Genomic DNA, 14716 nt, shown 5'->3' with positions numbered 1-14716 from the left:
AAAGAGTGACAAAGCGTGGACGTTGAGAGAACCTTTCAATAAAAGCTTTCTAGATCCTCAGTAACACAGAAAGTCAAATGCTCTGTGACTATTTGCAGACAGACCAGCAGTGACTACCTTTGACTTTGATCTGTGTCTGCATGATTGTAAAACTCAGAGGACCTTGCCTGCCTCAGTGTACACCTCTCGTGAGATCTACTCTCCCATCCTTATGAAGCTGTGGCTGTGACCCATGCATTCAGCGCCTCAGGACAGTGTGGTCTGCCAGCCCCCTCTACGGGCCCCACCCCAGTGAGCACCCTACAGGAAACCGGAGATTGCTGTCACCCCCCTTTTTTCAGTCCATCTTCACTTAAAGATTAATTTGAGAACTTAAAATGGTTTTAAGTGGAACAGCCTGGGGATTCTTTTATTTTTTTATCAAAATTATGATTATTTACTTTGGAAGCTACTGGATAGGAAATGCCAACCTTGCACTTGGAAGGAAATGAGAATTCCTGGCTACTTCTAGAGACTTTGGAAATTGAGGCAAGCAAGGAAATCAAAACACAAGTTTTTATTTCCAGTTCAAGGGTCAAATTCTTTACTGTGAAGTGTCAAACCAGGATTAGCATATGAGAAGTCTTACAAGGTCAGGAAGTTCATCTCTAAAAGAAAAATCCATTGCTTAAAAAAAAAAATTTTACTCAAGATAGTATGTACTGAACATGCACCCCAGTCATTAGTTTCTTGGGCTTTTGTAGCTACTTCAACCAATCACAGAAATATATGAAAAAGTTACTAAAGAAAGCAAATTCAGAATTTTGAATTTGTTATTAGTAGAGTATATAAAACATGGACAACTGATTTTGTAGGGAGCTAAAAAAGATATACCCCAGGTCAACTTATCATTTATAATAGCTCAGAACTCAAATCATTCTCCAAACTCAAAAGATACAGCACATACATGTTTAATTTCTAGAGGATACATTGTTTCCTTTAGATTTAAAAAAGATCACAAAAGCGTAACACTGAAGCTCTTTCTGTCTAGTGTCAGCCTACAAATTGTTAACAAACATTTTTTATTAAGGATTCACAGTAATTGTCTTGCCAAGCCGAGTTTGCAGGTGCCAAGAAATCATGGCAACAAAATTGCAGAACAGCAAAGTGTTACATAGGTAAAGAAAGAAAGTAAAACATAATGCTTTGAAAAAAGCTGTTATAAAAGAAATTACATTTTAAATCAGAATGACTGACAAGTTTACATGGATCATCGTGGCTGCTGTTTAGAACGGCTTGACTTTGAAACCTTACAGCCAGCTAAAGCAGGGAGATAGTAAAACACAAGGAAAGAGCGCTGGGTTCTTTCTCACTTCTTTTCTCTGGGTTTCAGTCTTCTCATTAATAAAGTTGGACTAGATCATCTTTCTTGGATCTTAACCCCCAAAACTCAAGGTTCCATCTGACCAGTTTGACGTGTCTGATCTAAGGCATATTATTTTTAGTACTCGATAAAGTAACATGAACAACACAGCAGACAGCATCTTGCAAGAGCATACCTCCTTTGACTGAGAGTTACTCCTGGATCACACTAGGCTTTTCCTGTCCCGTTCATCAGTTGGCACACTCCTGGCACAAGGAGCCTCCCTGCTCACCACTCGCAGAACTAAAAACTGTTCAGAAGCAGACATTTTAGGTTCTTTTAACGCTATTAATTGTATGAAACACGATACCGACACAAGAGCTGTTAACAAATCAAAGGGACCTTTTTAATCTCTTTTGTGACGGGAAAGGTGGAAAACTGCTTTTTGTTGAACTTTTAAAAAGGTTGAACATTTCCCCCCATATCACGCTTTCTTCCTACAGTACATATACTTCAGACGTTGGGATTACGAGGTTTCCTGCAATATGTGGGCACTTGGGGGTTGATAGCTTGGGTTAAATTGGGACCAACTGTGTCACAGATGGAAGATAATGACAGAGCTTTACTTAATACTGCTCCTGAAATGAAGCTATTTCCCCCAGATTTGCATTTTCTGTTCCGTATTTAACACTCGGTACCATATTTTCTGCGATGGACGTAATCACTTCCACAGTACGGCTGAATTTCATCTTCCATCACTAGAATTTATGGCTTTCACTTTGCGAAGTTCTCGCACTGACCTCAAAGACGGAAGACTATATATACAGCAATTAGCATTACGCTAGTAATAATGCCTAACATTCGTTAGTTCCATTCTCTTCCTGTGGCGCACTGCTAAACGCTTGACTAACACACAGACGAGACTCAACACCCATCTCTAGTTCAGTGAAGATGTAGGACACACGGCCGTTTCAGGCTGCTCATGGGGTTCTTTAGTTGCACCCCAGACCATGTGAAGAGGTGCCTTCCCTGGGTTAACATTTCCCAGGGTGACCTCTCTCTGTGTTATGCATCTATTTTAAATTCTGAGGAAATGTCATCCTGTAAAAAGACCCACTCTTTCTTTAAGAGAAAACTAGCCTCTGCAGATGTTTGGGTTTTCTATCGTGAAAACCAAAAACAATCCCATCTGTTTTAGCAGCCAGACTATTTAGAACCAAATTTGCTTTCCATGCTTTACTTGCTGGGTTGCCTGAAACCATGTACTTCTGTGTTCTTTTAATGTTAAACATAATCTTTAAAGCCTATTTTATAGGCCGCTTCCTGCCCCTTCAAAAAAAAACACAACACAAATTTCAAAAATTAAAAGGTTACAAGTGACTATAGATAATGTAGTTACACATACTGTATTATTTTCTACTAAATCTAGATGTTAAAGATAAATTTAACAGCTGTTTTTATAATGGATACGATTTTTACAAAGAAAATATGCTAATTTTCCTTTCATCATCATGGAAGAATGAGATCAGTTATTATTATATTAAGTAGGTATTTACTATGCCGTTCAAATGTTGGCTGGCAAGTAACTCATTAAAACGCCTATTCAGCATAGCTGTTGAGAGAATTTAGCTATCTAATCTGGCTCTGCTTCATCAGCTCACTGAATACTACATTCATTAAGTCTTTTTACCTTCCCAAGTTGCATTTTTAAAACAAGAAATTATGCTGACTTGAAAAAAACAAATTGGGGGAGAACACAACTTAAATCATAAATATGCTATGTGTAGTTTTTCCTATCTTCTGGACATGATGCACTTTAAATAAAAGTGATATAAGAATCATTTTGAAGGAGTATTATACATGTATTATATTTCACGTCACAGTTTTCACTAAGCTGAGAAAACACAGATGTGATATTTAAAAGAATTAACAAAATCCAGTGAAATTTTGATTTCTCATGTCATTGAGCATTTACTACAAAAATATAGAAAAATGAGAATGTATCTCATTTGAATGGCACGTCTGTATTAGTTATCGCTCAATAAATGGATTCCTTTCCATATATATCTTAAGATCCAAAACGTCAGTGCCATAAATCATCTGATTGAGGAATCATGTAACAATGTATATTTTAATATAAGATTTGTGTAGTAATTTAGAATAAATATCACACAGTGAAAAATCTATCATAAACCAAATGCAATAACAAAAGGAAACAAAAAGCTTACATACACATTGCCACGGCCTTTACAATAAATGATGGTGTACATTTCCATCAGAGCGTACAGAGCTGCTAATGCGAACACTGAAAGAAATCTGTCATGTAGGCCTTTAATCTGGATTTAATAAAGTTTGTACAGTATCAAATAATATCAAAAGTCTAAAAAAACACAATGAGTTTTTATACCATGTTTATAAATTATTGTTTATATACCATAAAAAAAATAAGGTCAAAAGTGCAGTTTAAAAAAAAGTGGAAGTTGTTATTCTTGGTAAGAACTAGAAAAATGTATTGTCCCAAGTAAGAAGCAATCTAACGGCTTGTACAGTTTTTCAGGAATTCTCCTTTAACTCGCATACAATCTTGGTTACCACACGCTGTAAGATAAGCTGATACAAAGAGCGCTAAATAATCTTTTTGTAAAAATAATAGGAGACACATCTGGTGATGAGAAACACTGGGAACAAACATAATTACAGGTCTCCCCAAAGAGAATTCAAAGACTCCGCTCGCAGGAATGAACAGACTATCACTGAATGTGAGCAAATTTTGAAATTTCAAAGGATTCAGAAGTTTTCATCTTTTTCCAGGTTTTAGTCACAACTGGCAATGGTACATACACCCTAGACTTATGAAATTTTGTAGTATAATATAACTAAGACAAAAGTATGACTTAAAGGTGATAAATCATATCATCTTACTTCTCACAGAAAATAAAGACGAAGGATCCAGTAATTAAAAGACAACGGTATAGAAATCAGTCAGGAAGAAACAGATGGACGAAACATAACTCTGGGTCTTAATTGGCACTAACCACAGCAACTATTATATTTTGACAAATTCTAGAACAAATGCCCAATGTGGGAATACGTGTGGTACATGAGCCACTTATATTTATGTAAGAAAATGAAATTGGAAAATTACTGGCTTACAAAACAAATGAAATTCAGAGAGAAAAAAAATAAAAGGAATGTAAAAATACCCCTTATTTTTGAACTTATTGGGGAATCAGAATCTTCATGGGGCTCAGGAGCACATTCCTGGGGCAGAAACTAACAGGCTCCCTGCGCCTGCTCCCTGCTCCCCCAGCGCCCGCTCCCCTCCTCCAACGCCATCTAACTGGTGCTTTGTTTACGAAGCTAAGCCGAGAGATGATTATTAATTTTTTCACTGAATGGAGTGAGCTCCTCGGTTGCTTCAACATAAACTGACTGCCTGAGATCATAAAAACTTCATTAGAATAGGTTCTCGGGACAGGAAGGTCTCCCTAGTTTTGATGGGAGAGAAGGGCTGGCTGCCGAGAACAGCGGGTGCTGTGCAGGCCGGGACATACACACTTGCCAGTGTCACCTGCAGCGGAGGAGGGTTAAAAGTCGATGGATATGGACGCTTGTGCACAGTCTTCCCGGCCCCGGGCGTAGATCTCGCAGGGCATCTCCTCCATGACTCTATCTTCCAGCGCCTGCTCCGGGCACTCGTGGGCCTGTTTGAACGTGTAGCTGCTCTTTTTGAAGGTGCTGTTGAATGTTTTCATGGGCTGTGGTTGTGCAAAGTCGTTTCGGAAAGGGAGCTCCACGGAGCTGAGGTTGGTCCTGCTGGGCTTGACGCTGGCGGCCTGGGCCCCGCAGTGGTGGTCGTGGATGCAGCGGGACGCGGCCGAGGCGCGGCGCATCTTCTGGTAGCTGTCCAGCTCCTCCGACAGGTCGGCCAGGTCCGCGGACAGCTCTTTGTCCCGCAGGGAGAACAGTTCGTAATGAGGAGGGTCGAACACTTCCTGAAAGCCCGTTTTGTTAAAGGCGGTTTTGCAAGCCATGACTTTTTTCCGAGGCTGTTTCACTTGTACTAACACAGAAATAATGAGGAGGACCAGGACGACCCCCGATGTGATGCCAATGATTGTTCCGTGAGTTTTAGTGATTTGTTCAAACAGTCCTGCTCGTTTCTTTTCTGCGGAAAGAGAGAGACACGGTGAGGCTTTCAAAATTCATTAGCGAGTCCTGTCACAAAGTAGTATTTTTAGGTAAAGCAGAACACTTGGGTCATGTACACCACAGATGACACAATTTAAAATTAGGTTTCAAAACAAAAAATAAAATATTCCTATTAGGATTTCTGGTTAAACCAACCAATCACAGTATGGCTAGACAGATTACAAAGAAGACAAAGGACTTGCTTGGTTCTTTACGCAGAAGGCACATGAGTGCATACAATTTGCAAATCAAATTAAATACACGAATATAGAAGATGCCAAAACAAATGCTCTTGCTCTGTAACGTTTCGCTTTCTGCTGCACAGTGGGTTCCAGCACTGCACAGCAGCTACCGATGGCTTGCCGCACGAGAACCACGACGATGGGCCGCAGCCACGCAGGCATGCGGTCAGGCTCTACTGACAGTACTTCGTGTCAAGTACTTAAGGGCAGCCATGGCAGATCACATTAGCTTTTCATAGGAAGCTCCTGATCCACCCCTTGAAGAGTAAAAGGTAGGTAAACTTTCGTACTGAGACACAGATCTGATAACCGGCTGGTAGACATTCAACTGTTATCAGAACCTCATTGCTCTCTCAGGGAGTATATGCTGGAAATAAGACGTAGGACGTTTTATGAAATGAAAAAAGAGCAGTTCTTACAATGAGTATGTTTTATACTGTAAGACCAAATCCATCAGTTGATTTTTATTAAATAGTACTTTTATATAATTAAAAAAATATACTCTAGGTCACTTTCTAAATTATTTTGAGAATAAGGTATCTTTGCAACACAAATGACTAAGACAACAAGGGCAAGAAATACTACGACGAACTTTTGAACAACTTAAGATACAGAACACAGTTTGAGAGTTAAGTGTTTTTCTTTGCTTTTACCACATACAGAAGTTGGCGAGGCATTGAAAAGAACATCTGTATTAAAGCACAGTTGTAGAGAATAACACTTTAGGTCATTCTTACCAAAAGGCAATGGCCGCTCTTCTCTCCGAAAGGTTGGCCTTCGCCAGAGGACTCACCTTTACAGTGGTTTTCATCCCACGGGTACGCGCAGTTCTGAACACCATTGCAGACTAACGAATTATTGATGCACATGTTGCTGTGGCAGAAGAAAGTGCTGTCTGTGCAGGGAGCTGTAGGAAAAAGGAAAACTACTGCTAAGAACAGAAGGCATACAGATGAGGAATTCATCTTGATTTAGATTACTGTTACGCAGTGTCTTACCTCAGAGGCCTTCCCATGAATACATGCTACTGCACAAGCACTAAGACGTAGGACACTATTGCTTGATGCACGTAAAGTTTTACTTACACTGGGTACCAAAAGGTTGCTTTTAATGTAATGACAATGTGAATGTATTTCTCATGGGTCTTATGGAACTAGTACACAGCCAGGTAAATTTTTTCAACAAGTTAAAAGGAAATGTTGGTCAGAATGTGGAGACACTGGAACCCTTGTGCATTGCCGGTGGTGGGCAGGTCAAATGCTGCAGCTGCTGTGCAAAACAGGATGGCAGGTCCTGAAAATGTACACGTATTGCCACATGATCCAGCAACTCCACTGCTAGGTCTACACCCAAAAGAACTGAAAGCAGGAACTCACACAGATACTGTACACCAATATTCGCAGCAGTTTTATTCACAAAGTCAAAAGGTAGAAACCACCCAAATATCTGTCGATGAAGGCTAACCACAATGCAGTATGTACAAACAATGGAATATCATTCAGACTTAGAATTCCGAATGAAACGGATCCATGCTACAACTGAATAAACCTTGAAAACGTTATGCTAAGTGAAAGAAGCTAAGACACAAAAGGGTAAACATTCCACTCAGACGAGGTACCTAGAGAAGCAGGCTTCACAGAGACAGAAAGTAGCACAGAGGATATCGGAACGGGGGAGAGGAGGGTGGGGAGTTAGTGTTTAGTGAGCACAGAATTTCGGTTTGGGAAGACGAAAATGTTTTGGAGAGGATGGTGGTGATGGTTGTACAACAAGGTGGATGCACTGAATGCCACCGACTTATACACTTAAAATGGTTAAAATGGTAAATTTTATGTTACGTAGATTTTACCACAAGAAAAAAACCAACACTTAGGAATTAAAAATTTTTTTTTAAATAAAGATACATGGCCTCCATGCATAGCATGTACTCTCCTATCCTGTGTAAGCTGTCCTTTCAGTCTGAAATGTCTGCTCCTTTCCCTTCCTGGTGACCAGCCCCCTGCTCATCTTCCAGGATCATCCCAGACGCTGCCCTCTCCGTGGAGCGTCCCCTCGTCCTACTAGATGGCTAGTGACGCCTGTGTGCTCCTGTCACACGCTATATTCTCCTCGGTTTAGCACTTCCCGTGTACATGTAACTGTGCGTTATACTGGCCTGTGGTTCAGGGTGCTTACTTCTGTCAGGAAATAAAGTCTTAGACGGAGTCAGAAGTGCCAACACGGCAGTGTCACGTATGGCAGTGTAAAGGCACACAAAAATCCCAAAGCCCAGAAGCGGGACAGCTTATCCCCCCACTTCTGTAGAGGTGTGACAGAACCCACACCTCCTACCTCTCCACCCCCCGTCCCTGAACCAACTAACCATCTGACTTCCGAGAATATAATCAAACAAAATGTATTTCCTGCCTAAAAAAATTCTACATTTCTTATTTTCAAAAAATACATGTTTCACCAAGGAAGGAGAACTTAGTATTGTTCTATGTCATGCTCATAGACCTCAAATATTGTTTTACATTTTCTTTGAAAAACTCTACTAGACTAACAGTAAGTAAGGTTTATTTCGCTACATACTATCTTCCTTTTAATAAACATACAATGAACCCCATGTAAACAATAGCCATGAATTTAGTATTTCTTTCCCTCCCTTTGGGTTGGTCACAGGCAGCTTGGGAAGACCTAACCACATTCTCCGATGGCATCTTCAGGAATAAAACCGATGGTTTGGTGTCCACCTGCCTGACCCGCTTTGTCTATTTCTCAAATGGCTCTGAACACGGCTGGAAAAACAGGCATTATTTATTGGGTCCCCAGAAAACCCCGAAATGTAGTCTGACAGACGTAGGTAAACAGAACATTTGGCGCTGCTTTGCTGTTAAAGAGCAAACACAACCTCTCTGTAAAGCAGACCCCCACGAAGCTAGTCTGTACCCCGGCTCCAGTGTGGCAGGTGGTAACCCACACGTCATCACCATGAACTTGGGCTCGTTGCCCCCTTGTCGCCCCCTCTGTAAGCCAGTCGGAGCTTCGGCGTGACTTTCATCTACACACGATTAAGAAGTCTCTACACCAGCTCTGAGCTCACTTATTTGCTGAGTACTGACCCACCATAGTTTAAGTATGACAACCCCTCCGTGGCTCTCATGACTAAAGGTTCTAAAACCGCCCAGAAGCGTGGAGGACGGTGCTATGAGGCCCAAGTGGAAAAAGCAACGGACTAGCAACAAACAGGAACTTCAGGGTGTCAGCAGATCCCCTGTGACTCTAACACAGTTTGCCTTCTGGGTGTCACTTCCTCCTCTGAATGAACGGGATGGACCGTGGGCCCCCTCAGACTTCCGGTTCTGACGAGGCTATGAAATTAGCCTCCCAACCATGCGGACACTCCTGTTCTCAATCTAAGTGCAAAGAATAGTGTATAATAAGGAATTCACTGAGGGACCAGTAACCTGTCAAGATCGTATCATTTAAACTACTGAAGTAAGTATTTCATGGTTCTTAAAAAATGCTCGAGGATTTCAAAGCTCATCAGAAGGTTACATATAAACCATCAGATTAAGGGCAGAAAAGCCAACTAAGACGCACGGTGGTATTTTGTTTAAGTACAAAATTAGCTAGTGCACCCACTTCAGTTGTATCACATATATCGTAAAACTGAATGATGCAAATGTGCGCTTTAAGATGTCACAACGGCTTAGAGAACACATAGCAAGCTTTTCATTCCGCATTTCTAAAATCTGGAGTTTTCTGGTTTTTTGTTTATCTCTCGTACTGTAATTCTGTATCATACTATACACTCTACTGCACAAGCATAATACATGTTGAATTCCAATTTTACCCAGTTTGCAAATGGGAACACAGGAAAGCAGCTATTTTTCAAGACAGGTTGAGTGAGGTTATAAATAGCACTGACTTCTAGACATTCGGATTTTCTGAGTCAAACTATCATTAACTCTTACAGTTCATCCACAGTACATGATGTGCCTCCATTTTGATGGCTCTTTATAGCTTCCAAATGGTGAAAAAAGGACAGGTTTTCTGCTCAGTGTTTCTCACTGAATAGTGAGCGGAAAGTACCCTGTTTTCATTGTAGACTCTCTCCAACAGCCCCGCCACGTTATGTAAAGCAATCAGAAAGCAGCACTGATACGGTCAGACGTTGTTTCGCAGAAATATATGTTTTATTTGTAATTATAAATATAGTAGAATTTATGGGTTGTCAATGGACAAGCACAGCTGTTTAAAATAAGAATCAAAGTATCAGTTGTTGACATGGGATGCTGAAGAGATGCCTCAGTTCAAAACTATGTAAAGGGACAAACAGTAGCAAAAATAATGCCAGTTCTGAACGGCTCTCTACTTACACCTGGGGGACCCTGGCCTTTCCCCTTTCACTCAGGGGCCATGGCGTGGGGAAGAAGAAGGGTTAGAATTTCAGCTCCACTCTGGAGAGAGGTGGCAGTGATGCTGAAGGATGGCTGTCCTTCAGTTAAGCCCGCAAGGGGCCTGCAGGAATCGTGTCCCCGGAAATAATCACGTTACGGATTTATAGTCTAAAAACGTGTCTTCTGCTGCTTTCACAGTTCTAGTCCTAGAAACTCTTTTCCTCAAACCACACCGTTTTTTAGAGAGTGAGGTATGTCTTCGTATTCAGTGCTTGGGAAGAAGTCAAGCCTACCCTCATTGCTATTCTATTTCACTCCCTTTAGCCGAGTTACACTATTTTTAGTCACAGCTGCACTCTACAACGAGGAGGTATGAAGTGCCTCTCTCAGGCGGCTCGCCCATTTATATAACCTTCCTGAAATCCTGACTGCTTTCATAGATGGAGCCCCAACAATTACAAATCATTAACAGCTGAAAGAACAAAAGAAAAAGGTTAACAATCTGAATAATGATAAGCATGTAAAATGCACTGTTTGCCGCTCTCAAACTTGCTTATCAAAAGGAGATCTTCAAACTGGAACTTCTGTTTTATTCAAATTTATAACATCCTTTATTTTTGGAGGGGTGGTTTTCTTCCTGCTCTTCAGTAATAAAGCTAAATTTGGGACATGGAGCTAAGCCTACTGCCCCTTCAGCTTAGTTTCTGGTTGCAATCAGTTAGTGTAAAGACACCGCTTGAAGGAGGCTTTTCATACATTTCTGTATCAGATTTGTGCCAACGGAGAAATCACTAGTGTGTGCGTATAGAGGGAAAACACTACCGAGCACATTAGAGAAGAGTTTTCACGTAACACTTAGGCCAGAGCTGCCTCAAAATAAATGTGAGCCAAAAATCTGAGCAAGTAGTCACATTAGAAGGTCTTTAACAGTTCACAGGTGGAAATACCTTCACGAAGAGTTGCTTTAACCCAAAACGTAATACAGGACCGAGGCTGCCTCCTTCAGGAGGTGCCCCCTGCACGGCGGGCCCTTAGCGGGCATCTGGGAACTCGGCTCTCCTCCACTCCTGACTGACAGGGGAGCTCATGCGGCCTAGAGTTTGTGTTAACAATGTCATGTTTGCCCAATACCTGCTTTCCTTCTGAGTCTAGAATTTTGGCACGTGTAAGGCGGAGTGCCTAGGTGACCGGTTTTGGTGATCCCAAAACCCCTGGGCGCTGAGTCCCCAGGGGGCCTCATGCGGCAGAAACACTGCCACGTTACTGCGCGTTTTGCTGCTGGAGCTGAGCCTGCTGAGTGCGGCGTTGGGGCGGGGGTGGCCCTCCGAGGGGGCCAAGAGTGGAAAGGAAGCCTGTGAAAGGAAAGGCCTTCTCCACTCGGCCTTTTTTCCTTGCAGATCCCACCTCGTATTCTTCCCCTGGAATAAACCTGTGCTGAGAGTACAGTGTGTGCTGCTTCCTGTGAGCCCTTCTGGCAAATCGCCTACCGTGTGGGTGGTGTCGGGAGCCCTGAGACAATATCCCACACTCTCCCTGTATGTAGTATGGAATCTGTGCTCCTCATTTGGTTGTGCTTCGCTTTATTTTGCTTCTCAGATACTGAATTGTTCTCTTACAAACTGAAGGTCTGCGGCAGCCCTGCCTGGAGCAAGTCTGTTGGCGCCATTTTTCCAACAGCATTTGCCCACCTCGTGTCTCTGTGTCATATCTTGGTAATACTCCCAATATTTCAGTTTATTATTATATTTGTTACAGTGATTTTTGATGTTACTACTGTAATTGTTTTGGGGTGCCACGAACTGCACCCACATCACACAGCGAGCTTAGTGGATAAAAGCTGTGTGTTCTCACTGCTCCCCTGACCGGCCGTTCCCCATCTCTCTCCCTCCCCGTGGACCTCCCTGTTAACTGAGACAATTACAATATTAAATGAGGCCAGTTAATAACCCTACAATGACCTCTAAGTGTTCAAGCGAAAGGAAGAGTCACACAGCCCTCCCTTTAAATCAAAAGCTACAAATGACTAAGCTTACTGAGCAAGGCATGTCAAAGGCCGAGACAGGCCGAAAGCTGGGCCTCTTGTGCCAAACAGCCCAGCTGGGAAAGCAAAGGAAACGTTCTTGAAGGAAATTAAAAGTACAAGTCCAGTGAACACGGAGTGATAAGAAAGCAAAACAGCCTTAGTGCTGATGCAGAGAAAGTCTTAGTGGTCTGGATGGAAGGTCAAACCAGCCACAACATTCCCTTAAGCCAAAGTCTAATCCAGAGCAAGGTCCTGGTTCTCTTCAATTCTGTGAAGCCTGGGAGGTGAGGAAGCTGCAGAGGAAAGGTGTGAAGCTGGCAGAGGTTGGTTCATGAGGTTTAAGGAAAGAAGCCGTCTCCGTAACATAAAAGTGCAAGGTGAAGGTCTAGCTAAGAAAATGAATGAAACTGGCTAGGCTGAATGACAGATCAGCAGTACAGATGGGTCTTTTATCGGAAGACAACAACTAGAACTTTCAAAATGTCCACATTAACAGGAGTTTGAAAGAAGTTGATTCCATCCCTCATGGATGACTTTGAGGGTTCAAGACTCAGTGGAAGAAGTAAGTGCAGATGTAATGGAAACATCAGGAGAACTAGAATCAGAAGTGGAGCCTGGAGGTGTGAATGAATTGACGCAATTTCATAATAAAACTTGAATGGATGAGCAATTACTTCTTATAGATGAGCAGCTAAAGTGGTTTCTTTTTTTTTTTTGATTTTTTTTGGCGGGGGAAGGGGAACGGGACTTTTTATTGGGGAACAGGAAGTACTTCCAGGACTTTTTTCCAAGTCAAGTTGTTGTCCTTTCAGTCTTAGTTGTGGAGGGCGCAGCTCAGCTCCAGGTCCAGTTGCCGTTGCTAGTTGCAGGGGGTGCAGCCCACCATCCCCTGCGGGAGTTGAACTGGCAACCTTGTGGTTGAGAGGACGCGCTCCAACCAACTGAGCCATCTGGGAACTCAGCGGCAGCTCAGGTCAAGGTGCCCTGTTCAATCTTAGTTGCAGGGGGCACAGCCCACCATCCCTTGCGGGACTCGAGGAATTGAACTGGCAACCTTGTGGTTGAGAGCCCACTGGCCCATGTGGGAATCGAACCAGCAGCCTTCGGAGTCAGGAGCACGGAGCTCTAACCGCCTGAGCCACAGGGCCAGCCCTAAACTGGTTTCTTAAGATGGACTCTACTCCTGGTGAAGATGCCGTGAAGATTGTTGAAATGACAACAAAGGACTTAGAATATTACATAAACTTAGTTAGAAAGCAGTGACAGGGTTTGAGAGCACTCACGCCAATTTTGAAAGAAGTTCTGTGGATAAAATGCTGTCAAACAGCATCGCATGCTACAGAGAAATATTTGGAGAAAGGAAGAGTCCATTGATGAGGCAAACTTGACTGTTGTCTTATTTTAAGGAATTGCCACAGACACCCCAACCTTCAGCGACCACCACCCTGATGAGTGAGCAGCCATCAGCGTGGAGGCAGAGCCTCCACCAGTGAGAAGACTATGACTCGCTGAGGGCTCGCAGGATGGTCAGCATTTTTTAGCGATATTTTAAAATTGAGGTGCGTACATTGTGTTTTAGACGTAATGCTGCTGCTGCACACTTAATAGACTACAGCATAGTGTAAACATAACTTTTATGTGCACTGGGAAAGCAAAAAATTGTGAGTCGCTTTATTGCAGTGGTCTGGAACTGAGCCCGCAATATCTCCGAGGTTGGCATGTAAAACATTATTAATGAGATAATTTACATTCTTAATTTCACACCAAGTCTTTGAAATCTGGGATACAGTGTTGTAATTACAGCACATTTCAATCTAGAATGGCCACATCGTAAGTGCTTAATGGCTACATGTGGCTGATGGACAGTGTACTGGACAGAGTAGGTATGACGACAGGAACGCATCAAGGGAAGGAAAGGTCAAAGGCTCTCTCACTAACTATATTTCTGCATCAAGCACTGATAGGTAGTTACCTGAAACAGTGAAACAGCCTCTGTACCACTGCTTTTTATTTTGCACTTCTGATAAGTTCTCAAATTAAAAACGTTTTATAGAAATGAGGTGCAGCTCGGTCCCTGAGGTCACAGGAGGTGCAGTACTTGACTCACGGGAAACACCCTGCTGAGCTCCTGACATTTCTAACCGCTCAGGAATTCACTATATCCAAAGTCACTCAGCACTTTCTCCCTCTCGTCTGTTCAATTTTCATTTTTTAAGTCTGCCAGACCCCAAATCTCCCACTCATTCCGTTACTTTTCATTCTTGATTAGTCACCAGATCTTCCCAATTGTCTGTGTTCTCTATTCTCAGATCACTGCATTGGGTCAGACACTCCTGTTTCCCACCTGGACAATGGAGGTGACCCCTTAACTAGTCTCTACGCCCCAACGAATGCACAGCTCTGATTGTGTCATTGTGTAGCACAAAACCCTACAAAACTCCCCAGTGCCTGTAACATAAAGTCTAAATTTAGCCTCTAGTTTAAAGGCATTTTATGTCGAGCTTTCATCTACCTTTCCAGGCTTGTTTCTCTATGC

General features: G+C 42.4%; 1 protein-coding gene across 2 annotated transcripts in view; it reads right to left on the bottom strand.

The window, feature by feature from the left end:
- Window positions 1-934: 934 nt before the first annotated feature.
- NETO2 (neuropilin and tolloid like 2) overlaps window positions 935-14716 on the bottom strand; it is a 39866-nt gene continuing 26084 nt past the window's right edge. For both annotated transcript variants that reach the window (XM_074314951.1, XM_074314950.1), the window contains exons 8-9: window positions 6569-6682; window positions 935-5510 (exon numbers count right to left, since the gene is read on the bottom strand). In XM_074314951.1, the coding sequence (XP_074171052.1) occupies window positions 4930-5510; window positions 6569-6682 (695 nt within the window). In that variant the 3' untranslated portion in view covers window positions 935-4929. The remainder of the gene's footprint in view (window positions 5511-6568; window positions 6683-14716) is intronic.

The sequence above is a fragment of the Rhinolophus sinicus genome, linkage group LG11, assembly GCF_036562045.2.
Source record: "Rhinolophus sinicus isolate RSC01 linkage group LG11, ASM3656204v1, whole genome shotgun sequence".
NCBI classification, from domain to species: Eukaryota; Metazoa; Chordata; class Mammalia; order Chiroptera; family Rhinolophidae; genus Rhinolophus; species Rhinolophus sinicus.
The sequence above is the reverse complement of the archived record's forward strand: the minus strand, read 5'-3'. Positions and strand labels throughout refer to the sequence as shown.